The 24,089-nt window shown below is 35.2% G+C and overlaps 3 protein-coding genes across 3 annotated transcripts; 1 reads left to right on the top strand and 2 right to left on the bottom strand.

Moving 5' to 3' along the window:
- Nucleotides 1–6,643: 6,643 nt before the first annotated feature.
- LOC133335536 (methionine aminopeptidase 1) lies at nucleotides 6,644–8,288 on the top strand. The gene is made up of 3 exons (XM_061543812.1): nucleotides 6,644–6,849; nucleotides 6,917–7,663; nucleotides 8,055–8,288. Exons 1-3 carry the CDS (start codon nucleotides 6,696–6,698, stop codon nucleotides 8,285–8,287), a joined length of 1,134 nt encoding a protein of 377 aa, XP_061399796.1. The 5' UTR covers nucleotides 6,644–6,695; the 3' UTR covers nucleotide 8,288.
- A 220-nt stretch (nucleotides 8,289–8,508) lies between these two features.
- On the bottom strand, nucleotides 8,509–8,790 carry LOC133335573 (DNA-directed RNA polymerases I, II, and III subunit RPABC5). The gene is made up of 2 exons (XM_061543881.1): nucleotides 8,681–8,790; nucleotides 8,509–8,617 (listed from the first exon to the last, which is right to left on the bottom strand). Exons 1-2 carry the CDS (start codon nucleotides 8,773–8,775, stop codon nucleotides 8,509–8,511), a joined length of 204 nt encoding a protein of 67 aa, XP_061399865.1. The 5' UTR covers nucleotides 8,776–8,790.
- A 2,390-nt stretch (nucleotides 8,791–11,180) lies between these two features.
- On the bottom strand, nucleotides 11,181–18,955 carry LOC133335565 (E3 ubiquitin-protein ligase RING2 homolog spat-3). Its single transcript, XM_061543875.1, has 5 exons — nucleotides 18,950–18,955; nucleotides 13,345–13,875; nucleotides 12,092–13,276; nucleotides 11,891–12,024; nucleotides 11,181–11,286 (listed from the first exon to the last, which is right to left on the bottom strand). The coding sequence occupies exons 1-5, from the start codon at nucleotides 18,953–18,955 to the stop codon at nucleotides 11,181–11,183; spliced, it is 1,962 nt and encodes a 653-aa protein (XP_061399859.1).
- Between the last annotated feature and the right edge of the window lie 5,134 nt (nucleotides 18,956–24,089).

The following is a 24,089-nucleotide window of genomic DNA, read 5'->3' as shown; positions in this document are numbered from 1 at the left end:
CTCAGCATCCCCAACATTCTCATCGAACAAAACAAAACAGCATGGACTTGGATGCTGTTTCAACTACTTGTTGTTGATTCTTGCATAGGGATGTTAGTTGAGAATTATCGGAGGATATTTGGAAAACTTCAGATAACAGACACGAAGGTAGGATATCGTGCTGAAATATTTGGAATTTCGAGAGACAGCCTTCAGAAAAGAAAATAACAAATTGAACAAAATATCGGAACTTTGATTTATTTAGAAAATCGTAACGAAAGAAATCCCCTTTCGCGATTAATCGGCTATAACTGAATTATAAAGTAAATATGCTCCGAGCGAAGACAAAGATGAACAGACCAAAGACTTATTTTACGAGTGACTAGAAACAGCATATGCCCGCTGCCCTTACCATGATATTAAAATTCTGCTAGGAGATTTTAATGCAAAAAACGGATGGGAAAATATTTTGGCCCCACAATTGGTAAATTCAACCTCCATGAAAAAAACACCCGACAACGGTATGATGTTGATTGACTTCGCCCTAGGCCATCTGGCTTTCTCGCGATCAAACAACGATAAATCAAATTGATCATGTTGTGATCCAATGTATTAGACGTTCGATCGATTCGAGGAGCGAATATCGATTCGGACCATTACTTTGAAGCAGCCAGTATTCACACTCGTCTTAATGTAGCAGGAAAGGTGCAATCTAACACAACACGGAAACTCGACAAGCTGCAAACGCAACAGGTAGCAGAAGCCTACTCCGCTCAACTTACCCACCTGCTACACGAAAACAATCCTTGCCCCGATAATAACATGGAAGCACAATGGCAAAGAATTGCCCACTCGCTATAAACTGCAGCAAAATAAATACTTGGATACCAAATACATCCATCAAGAAACCCATGCTACGATTAGGAGTATCGTAATGCTACTGAGGTGAAGAACGCAACAAATAGGGCAACCCCGCAAACTCTGTTGGGGATCTGGATGGAGCATTTTGCAAAGCTTCTGGTAACAAATAGTGGTGGTGAAGAAGATTCCCCAGAACCAATAAGAGATGACGTTATAGCCAATAACCTCGCCAATATGAGGTCAAAATAGTAATTTATCGGATGAATACAAATAAAGCATCAGTAGACCTATTCTGTAACTTTTAACAACATTCTATATTGTTTAAATTTCTTTTGTTATTGTAAAAACAATAAAAAAAACAAATGGAATTGTTGTGAAATAGACTATATCGAATGTGTTTAAAAATTACAGAATAGGCCTACAGGTGGCGATGGGTTACCAGACTGTTCTAGACCGGTGGTTATATTCTGATCAGGAGCATTCACCAAGTGATTAGTACAATTTGCTAGTGGAATGCATGCCCAATGATTGGAAACTCAATATCCTGTGTTCCGTACTCAAAAAGGATATGTGCCAACTATAGTTGAATAAGTCTCCTTGACATCGCATATAAAGTGTTATCGAGCGTGCTGTGTGAACGACTAAAGCCAATGGTCAATAATATTACCAATGCGGCATCAGATCTGACAAATCAACCATAGGCCAGATTTTCACTCTGCGCCAAATCCTGGAAAAAATTAACGAAAAAAACATTGACACATTCTACCTATTCGTCGCCTATAAAGCCACATTCGACAGCCCAATTCGGCTATGCAGGGTAACTTTAACTGGCACAAGTCATCAGTTAAAGTCGGAAAGAACATCTCGGAGCATTTCAATACCGAACGAGGATTCAGACAAGGTGACAGTTTGTCATGTGATCTTTTTAACATCCTGCTGGAAAAGGTCATACGAGAGGCAGAGGTGAACAGAAATGGCACTCTGTACACCAAACAACACATGTTAACCGCCTACGCCGATGACATCGACATAATGGGTCGAACGTTGCGAGCAGCAACAGCTACCTCCGAACAAATTGAGGAGTCTGTCAATGTGGGACTGACAGTAAATGACGAGTAGACCAAGCTGATGGTATTAACGCGCAAGACTCGGATCAACAGTGTGAACTTGATAACTAAAGCTTTGATGAAATCAACGATTTTATATACATCGTTATCGCTATAAATAAAACTAATGACATCAGTTTGAAATTCGGAGAAGGACAGAACAGAAACCTTTCACCAGACCAAACTCACACTCTACAAGACGCTAATACTACTTGTGCTGGGGTATGGATCTGAAGCATGGATACTTGCGCAAGCAACAGAGGCAGCTCTTCGAATGTTTGAGAGAAAAATTCTCCGATCTGCGGCGTCGGTGAATATAGGTGTCGAATGAACCACGAGATTTATCATTTATACATTTTGTTTAGGTTCTGATTATGGAACAGAGGTCTGAAGCCAGCTAAGTATGTACCTTTACATCGAGGTAGTTTATACTAATACCATATTACAGACACTACGTTTGGAAAACTAGGCTGTGAACTTTAACATAGTGAAAATTAGACGACACCTTTATTTGTACTTAAAAACTAGGAATATTTTCTGAGGCTGAAAAATGCTATGTCTAAACATGGTCATATATAGATTATTTTCTGCGTAGATTTATTCCAGCCTCCACATCCCCGAATTACTAAATTAGAGAGTTTTTATTAGAAACTGTGACTACAATTTGTCACATGCCCAGTAAGTTTTTTTCCTGAGATCTAAGAACAAGAAATAGTCACTGGAGGCCAAATTGGTAAAATGGCCAAATATAGCAGAACTTAATTAAATTATTCCATCAATCAATTACCCCGGTTTTACTTTTTTAACTTTACTCTAAGTTTATTAACCTTTAAACAAATTAATTTTCGCTACATTTTCCATATTAAAATTGCAATTGTTTGTCGCTATTTTGTGTTGAATGTAAACAATACTTTATAAGTCACCAGCCAATTAATTAGACATATAATATATTTGATTAAAATCCATACCTGCACGCGTATGTTTTGAGAATAACACAGTTTTTTTATCGGAGCCAGCACTTTTACAATATAATAAATATGGTTTTTAAAATATGATTTCACACTGTGGCAAATGCGAATACTTTCAAAACAATCAACTTCCATCATTGTAAATTGATTACGTTATTAATCAATTATACAAAAAGAAAGTCCTCAGATCAATGTTCATTCCCAGGGTCTTACTACTAATAGTATAGATAAATTAAAAGAAGCTAAGCATCAAATAAGCATAGCTTGAAAGTAATTCCAATATCCGGTGTGACTTTGTGCCCATATTAGTATTACTAGGAATGCGAAATCCGAAAAGTCTTCCTCAAATTCATCTCTAATTGTATCATGACACTGATGTTCGATGTTTGAATCGAACTACATGCACGCACAATAAAGTTGTGTTAAAACACATCATAGTGCGTGCATGCATAAGGTTTGATACGTCTTGCTCAAATTGTCTCTTTTTGTGTAGTAGATGTGTTAGTGCATGTTATTTCAAATATTCAACATCTACCGGAAACGTTGAGTTTTGAATAATATATTGTATGTGTTCTGTATGGTATATACAAAAGATTTATATTATGATATTAGATTTTTTTTGGTAAAGCCTCACAATTTTCTATAGATTTGAGGCAATATAATCTAACTTGAATTTAAATTAATAGTAATATTGTTTTTAATTTAGAGATAAAAACCGAATGGTAAGAACTAATATTATTTTAATATTTTTGAAACAGAAACTATTTTATTTAAGGGGACCCCCCCCCCATTCTCGGGGTCAAATTTTTTGTTGATATAATTCGAATCTACACTGATTAAAGAATGTCTCTACAAAATTTCATGTGAAAATCTCAAGAACTCTTGAAGATATAGCCGATATATTGTGTCAGCATCAAGTGACGGCTGAAGGGCTTCTCAAACTTTAAACGCGTTTTTCTCTAAACATTTTTTTGCGAATGGCGGACACGATAACTCAAAAACTAATAACCCATCGGTTCCAAATTTTGCAACGTTTCTCCGGGAGTGTATAGCTCTCGTATGAACTAGGATAAAGCGAATCGGTGAAGATCTTCCTTATTTTGTAACTTGGTTTTTGGTAAAAAATCGGCGATTTTCCAAAAATATTTTTTCAAAGGTCCGCCATTTTGTTAATTTTAGAGCGAAGTCAATAATCATACGAGAGCCAGACATGTACCCTTTCTAACACCGTTGGAATTTTCGGATTCCGATGTTCCAGTGAGGAGTTATCATGCCCGCCATCAAAAATAAGGACTTACAAAAAACAACAACAAAACAATAACAAAAATTTTTTGTAATTTTTTTTTTCTTCTCTTTTAAATCTTCAATTATATATGTGCAAAGTTACAAACCTTAACAAGCATTTGTATTCATTTACCAGCCCATTGAAAATCTTTAAAAATTTAAATCGAGAATGGGGGGGTTCCCTTAAACTTATTATTTTCATTTATTTATTTTTTTCCAGAATAGCCATGCTGAATCCCAGTTTGTTTTTCATAAAAACAGCTACTTATTATTGGGGAATTTATTTAAACTCAAGAAAGGACTAATTTTATTATTACATATTATATTAGTATCAAAACGCTTATAACGAACACCGATTATATGGAACTTTTTTTATATTGAATACATTTCCTGGTCCCGAAGTTTTTAGACAGATTTTTCATACAAATCGTTACTCTTATAGCGAAATACGGATATAGCGAACTTTTTTATAATGAACTATTTATTCGGTTATAACGAACTTCTTACAAATATACATTATACTTAACGATAACAATCTCCACATACCCTAAGGCTGACAATCTTTCACATTGAATAAGGAAACAGAGAAACAGCTTATGTATTGTTAAAAAGGACGCAAAAACTATCCACTTTGGAATTGAAAATATGTTTTCCTGCTTATTTTGGGGTTTGCTTTACCTTGAATATAATGAAATTATTCTAAAACGAACTAGTTCGCTATAACCGTACAAAGTATCCGACATTTGATATCTTCGGCAGTCGATTGGACCATCATTGCAAGAGAAGGTCCATGGATGTTCCTGGGTTTTTGTTTTAATTTATGCTCTCTAAGCTATTTTGACATTTTTTCTATTATGATATTTTTTTTATGACGATCAATATACTGGTTGGTTTGGGAAATATTTCGCGGCTTTGAATTTTGAATTAGTTTTTTTTTTTTACATTTTTTCTATTATGATATCGAAGGAAATAGTAAAATTTTTATGACGATCAATATACTAAAAGGTTGGTTTGGGAACAATATTTCGCGGCTTTGAATTTTGAATTAGTTTTAAGTCCACTCTCTGTGTTCATTTATTCTGAGTTTACTTACTTTTTCATAGTTTTCATATAGTTTGAATAATTTATTATCTCCTTCATCATATCGGGGTCAATTTTGAAGAATTTGATGTACCCGAATAAAAATCTAGCTTGCCTTGTGCTTGCTACGGATCATATAGTTGCCTTCCTTTCTCATTTCTACTCCATAATAGTTTATTGCATATTTGAAGAGTTCTCAAAGGAATTTGTGCAAAAAATCTATGGAAAGATAGCGATATATTTAATCTCTTATCTTAATAAAATTTATAGTTCATACCTGCGTATATAATCTCTTTGTACTAAACTAAAATATCGGTTTAATGCCTCAACTGTTTTTAGACCAAATCCGTTGTTAGACAATACGAAGTTCACATAGAAATGTGTGTCTGTTTGTATCCGCATAACATACTTGAATTAACGGTTTTATTTCAAAGTTAGAGCAAATTTCTGGAAACTACCCCATAAAATGCTCAACATTTTGTGACCCAAACCTCATTGCACATTGTAATATTTGTATTCGAAATGAATTTGCTTTGAATTTGCTACAACTCCTTGGATGTTTGATATTAAAAATGCGATTTATCGGTCCATGTTTTGGTCTAGCCACTTTTATTTGTACCTGAAAATAACAAATATCAGTTTTTCCCTCGTCAAGGAAATCCCAAAATGAGTAAAAACAATATAGTTTGCTTATCACCTTATTAATAGCCGCATTTCCATGCTTATCAAGGGTCCAATTTGATTTTGTCATGTCCCATAGTGGTACACAAATTCATTTTTGACCTGATGATTGGACTGCTGTGCCAACTTGTGGTTTGTATTCGACACAGTTTGAACAAACTCATTGGTTATAGGGTTGTGAAATTGTGATTAGACGTCGTGAGAAAAACAGCCAACCTTGGTTTATGGACAACATTTGTTCATCACTTCATCCGATCCAGTTTTTTATCTCCTTAAACATAGCGATGTTCATTTTGGGATTATAACCTCATTAATGTGTCGTTTTTGGGCAAAAATCAAAAATATTTAGTTGATTTTTTTAACTGGAAATTTATTTTGTTTCCAGTTACAATGTCGCCTTTGATCAGCATTTTATTTAAAATTAAACATTTCCATTTCATATCAATTACCAGTAGTTAGCATTCCAATTTATTTTATCTGGTAACACTCTCAACATATGTTCATTGACATTTATTATCGGTGGAATGGCAATCAAATGATTTAGTTATCGCATGTTATCGATAGTTAGTTACATCGATTGTTTTGGCAGCTCTAATTAGTTGCGAATGCAGTGATAGGAACTATTTTTAGAATTTTCATCTCTTTTTTCTCCTTTAGTGTAAAATTAAAGTGCACTTTTTCTTTGACCCCCATATACCGGGAGATAATCACCCACGCCGGCAACTAATCTCTCGACATGGTGCACAAATGTGAGACTCCAAATTGTGGCAAAGAGGCAACACTGCAATGCCCAACGTGCTTGAAGATGGGAATTCCTGGTTCCTATTTCTGTTCGCAACCATGCTTTAAGGGTTTCTGGAAGGAGCACAAGCTAATTCATGCATTAGCTGGTAGGAATACAGATTGATATCTAAAAGAATTTTGTGTTTCATAATTTTCTTTTTGTTTGTTATGTAGAAGGCGCCGCAAAACCCAAATCGACTGAAGACGATGGTGGTTATACCCCTTGGCCTCATTACCGTTTTACCGGTAAATTACGCCCGGCTGAGAAAACACCCAAACGTGCTGTACCTGAAAGCATAGAACGTCCCGATTATGCCGATCATCCTCAGGGTAGAGCTGCTTCCGAAGAGGCTATGCGCGGCAATACTTCCATTAAGGTTTTGGATGACGATGAAATTGAAGCAATGCGTGTGGTTGGTCGTTTGGCACGTGAATGTCTAGATGCTGCCGCACAGGCAGTGGATGTGGGTGTGACCACAGATGAATTAGATCGATTGGTGCATGAGGCTGCCATTGAACGGGATTGCTACCCATCACCATTGAATTATTATAATTTCCCCAAATCATGTTGTACCTCAGTCAATGAAGTCATCTGTCACGGTATTCCGGATTTGAGACCCCTCAAGGATGGTGATATTTGTAATATCGATGTAACCGTCTATCATCATGGCTTCCATGGTGATTTAAATGAAACCATGTTTGTGGGTAATGTTTCGGAGAAACATAAGAAATTGGTACGTGTTACCCATGAGGCGTTGAGCAAAGCCATTGAATTGGTGAGACCCGGTGTCAAGTATCGTGAAATTGGTAATGTCATACAGAAGTATGTGGCGCCACATGGTTTCAGTGTTGTCAAGAGTTATTGCGGTCATGGTATTCATCGATTGTTTCACACTGCCCCAAATGTGCCTCATTATGCGAGTGAGTATAAAATAATTTGTTTTATCATTGGGAAAGAATTAAGACACATATTTTTCGATAACTGTTGAAATTTTGAATTCATATTAGCCTATATCGTACCATTTTCTAAACCCAAGAGAATATTGGGTTAATGTATCATGTTTTTCCGAGTGACGAGTTTTCAAAAAAATAGATTAAAAAATCGACGTAAAAAATAAAAAAAATATCTGCGGATACAATTTTTGTCAAAATATCGGTTGAAGACCCCAAGTGTTTTTGAACCAAATCCGTTTCAATGCACCATTTTAGTCTAAATTTGCATTAAGTAATATTTCGTCCAAACTTAGATCAACTTTCTGGATACTCCCCCACAAAATTTCACTTAATTAAATCTCTTCAATTTCTCTTTCAGAAAATTCCGCTGTTGGTGTTATGAAAGCCGGTCACACCTTTACAATTGAACCCATGATTTCGGAAGGTGTTGCAAAGGCTGAGCAATGGCCAGATGATTGGACTGCAGTCACCGCTGATGGTCTCTACTCGGCACAATTTGAACAAACACTTTTGGTAACAGATACGGGTTGTGAAATTCTGACTAGACGTCGTGAGAAAAACGGCCAACCATGGTTTATGGACAAAATGTAGAAAAGACCACACACGCGAACACTTACGAACATACAATAGTTTTTGTACATTTTACACTTCAATTGTTTTGTAATTTAAATAAGCAAAAAAAAATTAAATAAAAGCTGTTTTATTTTACTCGAATAGTCAAATTTGTTTTATTTTATTACAAAATGGGAAGAAATACCTGCTAACCTTAAATTACATTAAATCTATAGAAGAGTTTTTGCTAATGAGGGCGATTATTTCTCAAGAGGAGCATAATTCAACAGTTTTTCAATTAAATCGACATGACCCAACAGCATACGACGACAGCAATAGCGTTTCAAACCCAGGGCATCCAAGGCATCACTAAAATAAAAGAGAAAACATTTTGTTAATTTTTTTCTAGAATTCATTGCGGCTTCGACTTACCCTTCAGTGTATTCGGCTTGCAGCAAACCCAAATATGATTCCCATTTATTGCCAATAACTTTGCCACAGGTGAAACAGCGAATTGGAATAATCATGTTGATGTCTTATTTACTTTTCTAAAATGGGTTTTAAATAATAATTTAATAAAATATCCACAAGCGTGCTAGTAAATGTGCCTCCACTCAACTCAAAACAAAGCAATATGCCAGAAATGTCACATTTCGATGTGCCACACATTTCGATAAGGCAATCGATTATTCATTATCGACTTAAACAGCATTTCATGTACAAAACAACCGCTGTACGGTGTAGTGTAGTCGATATTGCAAACTCAGAGATAACATTCAACAGTTGTGCATTTTTTTTAAAGAAAACTTTGGACAAAAGAAATGTGTTGTTTTTACTGTGAAAATAAAGAAAATAATAAATTATAGTGTTAAAAACAATAGATCTATTATTAGTGATCAAGTAAAAGTGCTTTTTATTGAAAATAATTGCGTTTAAATTGACAAACAAGGGCCGAAAGTGCTAAGTTAAAACCCCAAACAAAAAGTATTCGTTCTTCAAGGGCATCTTTCTTTTTTTGCAGAATATCATTGCAAATTGCAGCATTCTGTGTTTGGTGAGTTGGAATACAAATTACTAATAAAATGAAAACTAAAGCATAACTGTATGAGGTTATTAAATCGTTTAAATATATCTTGAACAGCATTTTAATTGAAAGTCTTTTCGGAAACCTTGGGTGAATTTGTTATTAGACAAAGACCTGAGATCCTCCAAACTGCTATGAAATATGTTATCTGTAAAGGGGCCTTAAAGTCGCTACTAAAAATGATGTCAAGAATTTGTAACACATGGCAATATATACCCCATATAGAAGAGTAGTTTAAATATATCTGGTCCCCAAACAAGCGACTGAAGCTAGGATCTAGAAATTTGTTCGCGGTTTGTGATAAGACGGAATTTGTATAATAAAATAAATAAAGGTCTTGCAAAGAACTAAAACTGTCGAAATTTTTTATTAGAAATTATAAAAAACATAATTATTACCCCAACAATTTGATACTGCTTATAATAGTTGGTATGTGGGATCGTATAGTTGCTGACACTGACAAAGTTGGTATGCAAGGTTCAGACAATTTGACTCAGATTGATGTGTTAAAGTTGATATAATGATCTCAGTGATTCAGACATATTTTTTAGGAATACTTCTGAAAGCGTTTAACAAAAATACCAAATATTGTGAGTAGCGTTTGATATGATAAATAAAATGTAAGTCAAATAGTTTGCATTGCCTATATTTTTCGTAATTCCGAGTATATTTTTCGCAGTGTATTTTACAAAATTTAATTTTGTATACTTTATTGATAATATAAACATTTATTATACAAGACAAGACAAAAATTCAAGTGCGAATATGGGGAAATCGGTCCACTCCTTCTGATACTTCCCCCAAAAAATGGCTAGCATTGTGCTAAAAATTAATACTACAATAGGATGGGGACGGACTATCCGTTTTTATACAAACTTTGCACAACATATTACCTTTACCAAGTCTAGATCAAGTCCGAAGGTGGGACCCATTGGTCCACTCCTTCTGGTACCTCTCCCACAATATACAATATTTTATATACTTGTAAATTTAATTTGACCTATACCTTAATATAGAGATGATATTTATATATATACCTTATATAGAGATGATATTTATGATATGATGATACCCTGGGGTCCCTGGGTCCAAATTTTGATATAGCCCCCATATAACCGTACCTCCTGATTTAATGTATTTTTTGTCTATTAGACACATTTTACGATCAAATTGGCTGTAATTTGACACAGAAAGTTCTCTTTGGGTACCAAATATCCGTGCAAAAATGTTAGATCTAGGTCCACGTTTTTTGGTAGCCCCCATACAAAGGTAGCCCTATTTTGAGTATTTACCCAAAAAAAATGTATATAAACTCATTAACAGGCGAATCACTTAATGTAGGCCGCCAAAATTTGGCTTAGATTGTTTTTATATCAATACTACTACTGGTATGGGAAATGGGGTCCAAGTTTTGATATAGCCCCCATATAATCGTACCCACCGACTTAAGGTATTTTACGATCAAATTGGCTGTAATTTGGCACAGATACTTCTCTTTGGGTACCAAATATCCGTGCAAAAATGTATAGATCTACGTCCACGTTTTCAGGTAGCCCCCATATAAAGGTACCCCAGTTTTGAGTATTTACCCAAAAAATTGGATATAAACTCATTGATTTCCACAGTATAAAATACTGCACTACCATTTGAAGATCTTCCTTATTTTTTAACTTGGGTTTGGTCAAAAATCGGCGATTTTCCAAAAATATTTTTTCAAAGGTGCTCCATTTTGTTAATTTTAGAGCGAAGTAATCCATGTTCATATTAAAACATCAATAAACCATTCTTCCCCATTTTTACAAGGTCCAGTCTAAGTTCTACTACATATAAACTGTATATGAGAAGTTTCTAAAGATCGCAGAAGTTTTTACAGTCGAACATGAAATCTTGTATCATAACTCCACTGTTATGCACTTCCACTTTGCGGAGAATTAACAACTCTTTTTCTGTATAGCTGTAATAGAAATAATCATTCAAATTACCGTGCAGTCATCTGATATCAGCTTCAATTTGGTAATTTTTTGTATTCTAAAGGATTAAGACCGTTTCCCAAACAATTGGGTTTTTATTCTTACAGCCTGTTTTTGTAAAATACGAAACAATTTGAACGAATACCAAACCTTTATTTATGTAAAAAAATGTTTCTTGATTCAAAACAAAAATAAATGACATATTTTCAAAACCAAGGAGTTTGGTCGTATGTCACTCAAATTCGTTCGTTTAGACTTTTACAAAAACAGGCTTACTGCTTATATAAGTTACCTGTTTCAAATAGTTGCACTTTCGAAATAATACCCACATTTATAAAAAGAGACTCGTTTTTCTTTTAATAAATTAATAAATAAATAATTGTTTTCTTTTATTATAAATAAATATAAAAACTTAAAAATTAAATTCGAATGTATCGTTAAAAATTTGGTTTAGAAATTTGAAGTCTGTTTGTGTGTGAGCTTTTGTTTGTCTATTGATCTTCATTTGAACTTGAGTATTGTTGTGATTGTTCTTGTTCTTCTTCATACTGTTGTTGTTGTTCATCTTCCATTTGTTGTTGTAATTGCTCTTCGGCCGACTCTGAAGATTGTGAAACTTCAAATAGATCATCTTGGGCATGGTCATCTTCGCTAGCTGGGACACTATCAACATATTCCACGGAGTTCTTGCTGATGTCATCGGAACGTTTTTGCAAACGGGCCTAAAATAATGAAAAACGGGGGTTAAATTTTTAATTTTATTATTGGTATTGAGGATGTTTATCTTACCTCTTCATCAGGCACAAAGATACGCAATGGTGTATCAGCTCCCAATTGTTGTTTCACCAAACGTTGATGTTCTTCAAAGGCGGAGGCTGCTGGATCCAATTGCTGTAGAGGTTGGGCATTGTGTTGCAAAAATTGTTGTTGTTGCTGTTGGAATTGTTGGTACTGTTGCAATTGCTGTTGCTGATCCAACTGTTGTTGTTGCAATTGTTGTTGTTGATGCAATTGATGCTGTTGGAACTGCTGTTGTTGCTGTAATTCCTCATACTGTTGTCTTTGAGCCTCAGCCTGTTCTTCCTCAGCATAGGCCTGCAATAATTGGCTGGAATCCTGATGAGCATTACCATAGTAGTTGGAAACCACAAATCCTGACTCCGTTGTTGATGTTATAGCCGATGGTGGTCCAGCAACATTTTGCAAATGGAAGGGAGCAGTTTCCAACGATTGGTGTTCTTGATCGAGCGCGGGAGCGGCAATTAGAGCAGCAAAATGTGGAGCCACATCTAAGACAGCTTGATTGCTGCTGTGCAAATCCTTGGCAGCTTGCAAGATTTGTCCATTACTGGCAACTTCTTGGGTCAAATCGGCATTGACATATCCAGCCTCGACTACGGGAGCAGCTTCAACGGGCTTAAACAATTGTTGTTGATGTTGGGTGTAGAGATTATTCGATTGGGTAACCAAGTAGGTGGGATTGTAGATGGGAATGGGAGCTGGTTGAACGGCAGCAACATTGGCAGCAATCAGGGGTTGGGTGAATTGTACGGGATAGATTTCGGGAACGATATGCTTGGAAGCCTGGGCACCTACGATCTGTACCAAGGGTTGGGCCACTGGCAATTGATTACTTTGAATATCAGCAGGCAATGGTTTTCCATTGCTTGGGGTATTGAAAGGTTCAACGGCTGGGCGGATTTGAGCGGCAGGCAATGATGGATCTGGATCGGGAGCATAGTATTTCTGTGAACCAGAGAAGGTATCGACAATAGTCTGATCATTTGTGTTCTCTTCTACAACTTGATAGTTGTTCTGTGATTGGTGATACACCTGGGGTTTTGGTGATGAAGTGGCGGGTGGCAAATATGTTTCTTCGGGATGCAAATGATTGTCTTGCAAGGAGAGGTTTGGTGCAGGAATTGTGTGAATGGGATCAAAGTGATCAGCAATGAAATCAGTGTGGTGTTCCAACTGGAAAAAGTATAAAATGATTCATTTGTTTTTGTGTTAGTAGTTTTGAGTGTAAATTTATGACCTACCGGCAAATGTTGTACCTCTGAACTGGCAAAGGAAATTGGTTTCTCATATTTGAAGGGTACATCATAACTTGTGGCTGGTTTATGAATGTTCAACGGTTTAAGTTTAGCACCATTCAATTTCAGTTTCAAAGGTTTACGCAGCAAATTGGGATTTTTCAAATAGATGGGATTGGTCAACTTAATTGGCCTTGGATGTGCTCTGTGATGATGAAGTGAACTGGCCGCAGCATTAATGTGATGATGAATGTGAGCATGTGGTGCATGCGTGTGAGCGTGGGCATGATGACCGTGAATTTGATGGGCATGAGTGTGTGCCAGTTTGGGACGACCCTTTAAGACCAATTGACTAGGTTCATCACTGCGAATTTGCACCACCAAGGTTTTCTGTTTTGCGCCCGGTGCTCGAACAAATGACGTCTGTTTGGCACTCTTCAATGGTAGACTATAGAAATAGAGAGATTTCTTGCTCAGCGGTGGTTCACCCAATGCAAAGGCCAACAGGGCAAAGAATAGCAGAGTTAAGTAGAAGGGCTGAAATGGAAATTAAAAAGAAGAATAATGCGATGATGGATTAGATAGGTAAGTAATAATGTTATTACAATTGTTTTAGATTAAATAAATAATATGTTCTATTTTTAGATTCGCTTTTAGAGTCCGCATTGTGTTCCAGAAATATGCAATTGTTATATAAAAATCATAATATTTTAATTAGAGAACAGCCAAATATTGAGCACCTTACAAACGAAAGGACAAACAATTTGCCTTACGTGGCTTTTGCGCTGAAATTATACCATAGGAAATCAACAACGGCGATGTTGCAGAATAAAAAGGATTCATCATTGCTTACCCACCAATTTGAAGCTGGAAAAGGTGGCATGGTGTAACCGCAACTGAAGTTTAAAAGAGGTTCAAATACGAGTCAATTGTACAGGTTCCTCTCCCATTTAACAAAAAATTAATATACTGGAACCCCTGTAACTTCCGACTCTTTAAGAAAGCTGTGAAATTTCTGATCATATCCCTAAATTCCCTGAACATCACACGTAAAATCCAACACTTTAGAAAGCCTGTTCCAATGCTTTGAGAAAGCTGTCTAATTCATGGAATCAGGATTATCGCACAGTAAAATGATTGTTTTCTGTGCTATAGTCACACCTATAGAATACGGCTCTAGACTGATATGCTTTAAACCGTTCTGAGCATTAAGAGCCATAAAACCGTAGGCTGCAAAACTGAAAAAGTAAAAATACTTTAGCATTATACACTATAAAATCTGTTTCTGTTACCCTGACATTACTCTTACCCACAGAATAAATCCCAAACCTATTATTATTTTTTATAATCTAGTTTCTTTACGATTCTATTTTTTGGTAAAATGGACAAATTTGCAAATTAAGCTTACATTTTGAAATTAATCAAACAATATATTTAAATTACATTCATAATTTCTTTCATCCCAACTTTACTATTTAAATTGGCTGACTGACTGATTTGTAACAATTATCGACTTTCTAAAAACAATATGAAAATACTATACAACATATTTTGGATAGCAACAACAACAACGAGACAAATATAAATACTACCACAAAAAGACAAATAGTAGTACTCTGCAATTAAATCAATAAATTTCTTAATTATAAATAACCGCCACAACTCTCTTCAGACCATAACAACCGACAAAACGAAAATTCCACAAAAAACAAAAGTGTGTCTGTTGGTTTGTGTGGTTAGGTAGTTAGATAGGTATGGAAGTGATACCAGTGAATTGTTGCCATAGATGGTGGACACATAAAATCACGTAGCATTGAGTGAGTGTGTCATTTAGTAGTGGCAGGTTGTTTAAGTTTGACTGCAATTGGCTGTTTGTGGTGGAGTTTAGGATTTTCAAGTGGTTACTATTTCTGCTACGTGTGTCTGTCCGATTGTATGTCTTTCCACATGTCTATTTAATGTCTTTTATTCATTGTCAAGTGTACGATTGTGGTATATGGGAATATTCAAATAGCAACAACAATAACAATTGTTGTAATAGAAAAAACAAACTAATATCATTTTATTCAGTTACTAAATTGTATATTAACTTGGTGGTGACCACCGTTATATTATTGCAAAATGCAACAAATCGCTTTTACTTTAGAAAATAACAACAACAAACAGGTTGTCAATACATTTCTATGCCATTATTGAAAATTGAAATCGAAAGCTATGACTTCCTTCGGAAATAGCTGTGTTGTACATTTTAGGGTTTGTTTTTGAGAACGTGACGTTTAGCATTTTGGGTGGGAAAGCCCTTTTTCGTGGTATAGTAGTAGCTAAGGTGAAATTTTTGTCCACTCGTCAATACATATTTTGCATATTAAATAATGCGTTTTATGGATAATTATCATAATGTATCGTATATGCAATATTCAACAAATCAATAGTTGTTATATAAAAATAATAATGAAATTTTTTGGTTTTGTAGGTCAATGGTAGAGGTGGAAGCGTAATATTAGACAACTAAGAAAAATATGTTTATAAAGAGGGCAAATACTTTTTTTATTTCTGATTATCAGTAAATAATTTAATAATTAGATTTCAGGGCCATTTTTGTAAAGAGAAAGTGTTATTAAAGAATCTATTTTAATTTCGAGGCTAATTTTGTAGAGAAGAAATATTTATTTACATTGCAAGTACTCTAAGTAATGGGTTGATTTCGATTATACAGAACATGTTGCAAGATGTTCTGTGTAACTGTGAGTTATACTTTTTTTATTCTATTTTTGTGAAATAGAAGAGGAAATAAAATTGAGTTGGACGTGCTGAAAATATCTATAAAAAACCCGTATCTAGATAACGTGGAGTATATATTAACGTTGTCATTCCGTTGCAATAACAAAAAATATTAATCGGAATACGAATAGCTCCCCTATAACAGCGTCGATCCATTTGTGTAATAAAGTCAAATAGTCAGATATGAGTGTCTCTATTATTATTCTTTTTAATTTTTACCTCTCAATGAAGTATTCACTTAATTCAATTATATGTTCAGAAAAAAACATATAATGTCAATTGCGTGCCATTGCTTTTTATCTTCGTCATGAATGAGTGCCACAATTCAAATGGAAGTATTAACTGGTGCACATAATAATACCTGGTTGCCATTAAAAAAAAAACAAATACTGTTTAAAATCAACATAAATAGCATCACAACAAAATTTCTTTAAGTAAACATACGTTTAGATCATTGTATGCAGATAGAAGATGAGACGACATTATTGGCACACGCTGTGACAAAGTGTCGTTTACAACAAGAGTGTAGCGTCTATGTGAAAACATAAACTGTATACAACTTTTAATTGGTTATAATTTGGAAAGTGTTCCAAATAATAATTGAAATCAGATGTTGATGATGTTATCAATTGAATTTCTTCTTGTAGTTTTCTTCTACAAAAAAGAAAGAACGGTTATAGTTTCTCTGATACAAATTAATTTAAAAGATCACATTAACAATTACACGTCGAAATGTGAAACATTTATTACCCATTACCTTGCTTTAGATGCCACAATTATGGATCGAATATTACGAAATTTTACAAGGGGAGGGGGATCTAGTCACCGAATACCTATGACTGTTTTGATTATGCTCGGTCAATATTTAGCGGGTCTAATGGACCCAGACTTTTGTGTGAAATATGACAAAATTTGCATTCTATGGTATATGAATTTACTCCAGAAAGACATATGAACTGGAAAAGTTATTAAATATTCGCGTTAGCAAATATTCCCATTACAACGTTAGAGGGCGGACATGCTTGCGAGTTGCGAGTTTTCGGTGGTGATCAGATGATATTTAGGTTATGAAATTGACTTAATTTTTCTTGGTTTCTAATCGCTTTAGAGGCCACAATTATGAACCGAATGTCATGAAATTGTTCACACAGAAGGGGATCTGGTCAACGGACACGCCGGTAAAATATACCAAACAATTTGTGTGAAAAGTAAAAAATACGTTATATGTTCACTGCAGGAGGCATGACAAAAGGCAATTACACTGGCTTGGGATTTAAATGTTAAAGTACAGTGGTGGTTGTGTAGGGTATCCTAGTGTAGGGTTTCCCGCTTACTAATTTGTTTCTCGAATGCAGTGTTGCCTAAATTTGATCGAAATAAATGCTAGATTCTGTTTGTTTTGCTAAAAATGCTAATGGTGCCAAGATACTGCAAGTGACACAGAAAAGTGCTACAAAATGTGTATAAAGAATTTTGTAGAAATGTATTGCTTATGATGAAATTTGGTACATTTGGCTCTTATTGGGTACTAAAAATTATAAATATAGGTCCACTTTTTTTGATAAGCCCCTGTAATTTTTTATTGGGTCGCAAAAAATTATAAATATAGGTAAATTTTTTGTTTTGTATAGACCCCATATAAGAGTACCCCATAATTTTCGTTATTTTGGGGTTCTTGAGCGTATTTTGTAGTCATATGTGGTAACCAACGTCCCTCCCAAAAATTATTTATATTCGCCACTTGTTAGTGGTAGTCCACTTATAAGTCCCTGTTTTATATTTAAATAATTATCTGATTTGTTCCGCGTTTTTTGTTTATCCTTATATAGTCGAAAGTATATATATATATAGATTTAGCCATCTTTTGCAATCATTCCACCTTCGGAGGATATCGAGATAAAAAACTAGAACGCCAGGTTCGGGAATAAAATATATCGACCCTCTATTTAGTCATAGCCCCCATATAATGATGCGTACCCATTTTCAATATTTTTAATATTTAGCGTGAAGGAATGTATTGTGATGAGAAAAAAGCTTGGTTCGAAATTGAGCTATATCAGTCCTCAATTAGGCATAGAACTTCATACAATGATAACTCCAACTGTTCGGTAATTCCTACATGATGTAATCAATATTGGTCCCGCTTAGGTAAAGCCTCCTTAAACCTACACTTACAAATGTTTTTTTTTTCTTCAATGAAAATTTTCATCTTGAACCAGCAGCCTCCACCCCACCCAGAAATAAAATCATGTGTACGTTGGTGATGTCCCTATATGACTTTGCCGCACACATTACAATTTTGTTGAAATTTTCATTTGGTTAACATTATGGTTTACAACAACAATACTTATTATCCTTTTTGGTATGTTCCCTATATTTTCATTTCAAGTAAATATCAGTATACCTATGGTGGAGGGTATTCAAAGTTCGTCCATGCCGAACTTAACGCCTTTTTTACTTGTTTTAATTGGTACTGATTTAATATTAAGCATTCCATAGAGTGGATTCATTGTATTTTGTGTCGATAATTGCGTCACTCTTTGATTATCCCATTTCAGTCCGAATTAATTGATGACAACAACGTTCTGATTTTTCATTTTCCCAAAAAATTAAATTATTTAATAATTTTGATTGTTTTAATGCGTATAAAGTTTTGTTTTATTTTGTCCCAAATGAGGGTGCCAAATATGTAGAATTCAGTTATTCACTCACATGTCTTGTCTCGTTAGTTCGTGAAATCTTGGCAATGTTTATTGTCACCTTCGATTTTCCATTTCGAAATAAGAAAATTTACAAATTTCTCTTAGCTTTCATCAAAGAGTTGACTTACCTTCATTTTGTGTTGCAGTTGAATTGAAAATGAGAATCCTTTTTTGTTGTGGTTTTCGATTTTTTTATCGAAAGATGTAAAGTTGATAATAGAAAATCAGATGAAAGTTGTAGATGTAGAGTGAAGAGTTTTTTTTTTCAATTGGATAGAAGGATATTTCAAGTGAAAATGGAAAAACAAAAGTTGTTGGACGATTGTTGTTGTAGTTGAGATGATGATAGACGGCACGACGAACAACAATCTAATTCAACAACACATAAATGAAAATTAAAATTGCTATCAAATAAATAATCACATCAATCAACTTCATGACACCCGATGTGAAAATGTTAAACACTTTTGAATTAAATTAAATATTTGTTTTCTTTAGTTAAGACGACAGTTTGTGTTTTTTATAATCCGTAATCCCGCAATTTTTGTAACGGCTACTTTTGTTAAAACAAAAAGTATTATCGTTGTCTGGTTTCCCGATACAACCGTCACCGTCAGTTCAATTAGAAATTTCAAAGCCAACTGACTGATGTGTGGACAACGGTGTGTAACAAAACCTCGAATGCGAATCTCGGCTGCAAACCGGCTCCTCCGGCAGCCAAAAAACCAAAAGCACACATTGCATTGCATGGAAACACTTCTGAGGCGAGCACACACACGCACTCTCTCTTTGGTAGTAAGCAGGCGCATGTGCGGCCATGTTACTAGACAATGCCAGACCATGTGATTCGACAAAGGAAAGAGGGAGTGCAGGGTAGGGACGGAGCGTGGAACGTTGGTTGTATGCCATACGTGGTATACTGCGAATGAAAGTGCTGGTCAAGCATGGAAGTTTGTATGACTCGGTTCGCTTCTTTTTGTGGCATGTAAACGTGCCTCATGCACACAACCATGATTATGTTGATGATGATAATAATGGTGGTGGCTCTTTTAGTTGGAATAATCTTCTACTTAACAATAGTTATGAAAAAAAAACAAAATATTTGTAGAAAAAAGAAACAAAACACATATGTATCTATATACAAGTTTTGATTTCGATTTCAATTAAACTTGAACAACCCCTTTGGCTTTGTTCGACTGTTTGTTTTGGCCTATTGTCCGAAACAAGAAAATTGCAAATTGTTCGTGTGATAGTGGCCTATAATTGGGAAAAGAAATAAAAAATTAAAATGTGGATAACCACTTGTTTGGTACGACCGGCACCTAATTTTTTATTTTCTTTTTTTTATTTCTTGGTAATAAACATTACCACACAGTGTTGTAAAAAATCATAACATAACAAAATTGTCTATATTGACCTGGAAAAGAGTTATATGTAATTTTTATATATAGATGTCAAGGTATATATCAATAACCTAGGTGTTTTGAAAATATTATGTGACAAAACTAACATTTTGTAATAAAAAAACTATTAAAAAGGGTGTTATGTTTGGTAGGGTCGAAATTTTTACAACATATTATAAAAATATAAATAAATTAAAAAAAAACAGAACCAAAGCTTTGCATTAAACATTATTTTTAGGTTAATAACTTTGCTACCAAGGTTGACGTAGGGGATGACAAATACCAATTAACGGCTTTGCTTGGCTTTAACATAGCAAAGCCAATACTTACATTGGACCTTTTTCATCTCAATTGATCTCCCTGTGGTGTCACCTGGGGTAGCTACTTTCGTATAGTGAGCTGATATGTGCTGCGAGTTTACCCATAAGAACAATAAAAAAATGAGTTGAGACGTCGGATTAGTTTTCCACACTCGGAAAACCCCGAATAAAAAAACCAATATTAATGCCTAAGTAAATCAAATGATTACGCACTATAGTACAGCTGCCATGAAACGAGATATTTGGCTGCGGATTTATGGTTAGTAGCAGAATAAAAGACCTGGTTTCCAGATTCTCTCCAGTAGATGAGCGTAATACTATAATCCATATAAAAGCGAAGTTCTTCTACATCAGTCTCATTTGCGCCCATGCTCGGACCGAAGACAAAGATGTGCCGACCAAAGACATATTTCACGAGTACCTAAAACAGCAAATGACATAGCCATGACATTAAAAATCTGCTAAGAGATTTATGGTTAGCAGCAGAATAAAAGACCTGATCTCCAGATTCACTCCAGTAGATGTGCGAAATACTATAATCCGTATAAAAGCGAAGTTCTTCTACATCAGTCTCATTTGCGCCCATGCTATCGAAGACAAAGATGTGCCGAGCAAAGACATATTTCACGAGCAGCTATAAACAGGAAATGTCCTAGCCATGACATTAAAAATCTGCTAAGAGATTTAAATTCAAAAATTTGGCCCCACCATCGGAAAATTCAGTATTCAATAGTAACGGTGAAGAAGAAGATGGTATATATTATATACCACCTAGCCAAGATGAGGCCAGAACAGTAATTAAAATTGGCTGCCAGCCTGTGTCTATATATTACCAGCCGAACTATTGAAGACCAGTGGTCAGACGCTGATCCGGAGCATGCACCAACTGATTAGTATAATATGGCTAGAGGAATGCATGCCTAATGATTGGAAACTCAGCAGCCGTGCACAAAAAAGGAGATAAGACAAGGTATGTGCCAACTATAGAGGAATTGGTCTCCTTCACTCCCATAAAAGTTCTATCCAGCGTGCTGTGTGAATGACTGAAACCAATAGTCAATGATATTATTCGATCTTTTCAACGCGGATTCAGACCTGGCGAATCCACTAGACCAAATCCTGGAAAACCCAACGAAAACACATTGACAAATTTCAACTATTCGCCGACTTTAAAGCCGCATTCGACAACCCAATTCGCTCAGATGTGTTTAAATTAGTCTCCGTGTTCGGCATTCCTGTACAATTTATACAGCTATGCAGAATAACTTTAACTGACACAATGACAGCAATTAAAGTCGGAAATTATCTTTCGGAGCCTTTCAATACAGTACGAGGCTTCAGACAAGGTGGCAATTTGTCGTGTGATCTTTTTTAACATCCTGCTGGAAATGGTCATACGAAATGCAAACGAAATAGCATATGATACTCGCTAATCCGACGACTTCGACATGGTTCGAACATTGCGAATGGTAACAGCGACCTTGGTTTTAACGCTCAAGACGTCCAGTAGACTCGGCCCAACTGTGGAACTTGAAACCTACAGAATCCAGGTTGTGAACGATTTTATATGCCTCGGTACCGCCATAAATAAAACATGTGACACCAAAATATGCTACAATGGTCTAAGTAAGCAATTCAATGAGCAAGTAGAAGAGGCTGCCCTTGCAGTGTTTGAGAGAAAAATTCTTCGAATGATCTATAGACTGATCTGCGTCGACGGTGAATATCGACGTCGAATGAACAACAAGTTGTACCATATATTCCCGGTAATCGACATAGTCAGGCGTATCGAGCTGCAGCAATTATGGTGGCTAGGCCATGTTGTGAAAATGGATGAGTATTCTCCAGCTCAATATATATATATATATATATATATATATATAAAAGCGAGCCAACTGATGGTTCACGCAAAAGGGGAAGGACACGATTTCGATGGAATGATCAAGTGGAAGACAACATTTCGAAACATGGCCTTTCAAATTGGAGATCTGCGCACAAAGCCGTCGCGCTTATTGGAACAAATGTTCTGCATCAGGCCAGCTAAGTAAGTATTATTAATATTGTTCATATTTTTGGGCCAAATTGACTGTTTTTCAGTACAGATAATCGCCCTTGAACAGATAATCCGATATCGCAAATAATTAAGTGCGTAGAAAAACGTTCTACTAATAGCTACTTATTTCATATTTTTGAGTTTCCATCTTACCGTAGCTTGTCCACATAAAAAAATTCTGATCAATTTTGTTTGAATGTCCAATATTTATATTATATTTTTCACGCCTGAAGAAGATAATGCGTTTAAAGATTTTTTGCAGACAGTCAGGGTTTGTATAGAGACTTATGTCTACCTAAAATATTTTTGTGATACCTATGCGAAGGAAGTATTCTTTAGCTCTTCCAAGAAAGCCTTCTTCAATGAAGATGCTTATCAGACCTTTTATACGCTTTCTTCAGGCTTTCTGTTGCCCGGATTCCCTATTCTAGCCATTGGACAGTTAAATATGTGTAACCAAGTCGAACTAAAGAGTTGTCGTGGGCCTTTATCCAAAGAAAAGTTATTTTAAACCAACCGAAGTAAACAGCCTTTATTAAAAAATGTGATTTTAACCCAACCGAAATAAAGAGCCGTCGCACTGTGGGCGAAATGGACGATCTAGCGTCGTTTAATTCAATTTTCAAAGTGTTTAATTGCGCCAAAATTGTATCCCTATCGATTACTACTATCCCACTGATCTAATATATCGATTCTATTCTGATTGATATGATCTAGTTGAACAGCTGTGAGCTGTCAAACACAACATATGTTTCAGCCAATGCATAACTAAGCTTCAACACGTGTTTTCTTTGCATTGCCAAATTTTCTCTAAAGTTGCATTTGTCTCAATTAAGTGAATGCAAAGTTGATTTATTTATTGTTAGAGGTATGTATTAACTAAAAAAAATTTTGTTTGTGACCTGTGCTTAAGTGTTGTAGAAAAAATATAGTTCAAGTGTACTATACCACTCATCTGCTTGAAAAAATCCAAAGTAAGACTTCCGTAGACTGGAACTTCTGATATTCGTGTGTATTCGCGCTAGAATGTGTTTTTTTTAAATTACTATGTCGTCTTGTGATTGTAAAATGTCCAAATGATCTGCAGCCACCTGCAACTTTACATGATATTGCATTTTTTAGGAAAAATGTCGATGCTCAGACGAGAAGTTTATTTACTATGGCGCAACGAGTCTATGTCTACTAAAAAATTTTCTGTCATTGAAACTCATATATTTAATAATATTATTAATATTAACATGTGCGATGCTAATAAATTTCATCTAATAATAAAAAAAATAGAAAATTTGTAGCAAAATTGGCTGAGAAATGGAAATTCGATCGTAGAAGCAGCCACAAATTTGAAGAAAACAACAAGTAGTGGTTAGACGGATAACTTTTATTAGTTAATCCACTGACTAATCGCGGAACACCCGATAAGAAGTTTGACGAATATTCCATCAAAACGAAACTAACATGTTATCCAAATGGAGTCCAATTTACGAACTATTCA

Source organism: Musca vetustissima, unplaced genomic scaffold (assembly GCF_032173495.1).
Source record: "Musca vetustissima isolate MV318-11 ecotype Yass unplaced genomic scaffold, APGP_CSIRO_Mvet_v1 utg15158, whole genome shotgun sequence".
NCBI lineage: Eukaryota > Metazoa > Arthropoda > Insecta > Diptera > Muscidae > Musca > Musca vetustissima.
Note: the sequence above shows the minus strand (reverse complement) of the source record. Positions and strands in the feature narration are given on the sequence as shown.

What these genes read in the sequence shown, in the direction of transcription:
- LOC133335536 (XM_061543812.1), top strand. Translation starts at nt 6,696, where the DNA reads ATGGTGCACAAATGTGAGACTCCAAATTGTGGCAAAGAGGCAACACTG. An exon ending in GCTAATTCATGCATTAGCTG is followed by an intron (nt 6,850 to 6,916) that starts GTAGGAATACAG and finishes TTTGTTATGTAG; the next exon opens with AAGGCGCCGCAAAACCCAAA. An exon ending in AAATGTGCCTCATTATGCGA is followed by an intron (nt 7,664 to 8,054) that starts GTGAGTATAAAA and finishes TTTCTCTTTCAG; the next exon opens with AAAATTCCGCTGTTGGTGTT.
- LOC133335573 (XM_061543881.1), bottom strand. Translation starts at nt 8,775, where the DNA reads ATGATTATTCCAATTCGCTGTTTCACCTGTGGCAAAGTTATTGGCAAT. An exon ending in CAAGCCGAATACACTGAAGG is followed by an intron (nt 8,618 to 8,680) that starts GTAAGTCGAAGC and finishes CTTTTATTTTAG; the next exon opens with TGATGCCTTGGATGCCCTGG.
- LOC133335565 (XM_061543875.1), bottom strand. An exon ending in CAGAGGTACAACATTTGCCG is followed by an intron (nt 13,277 to 13,344) that starts GTAGGTCATAAA and finishes TACTTTTTCCAG; the next exon opens with TTGGAACACCACACTGATTT. An exon ending in TCTTCAGAGTCGGCCGAAGA is followed by an intron (nt 11,287 to 11,890) that starts GCAATTACAACA and finishes TTTCTATTACAG; the next exon opens with CTATACAGAAAAAGAGTTGT.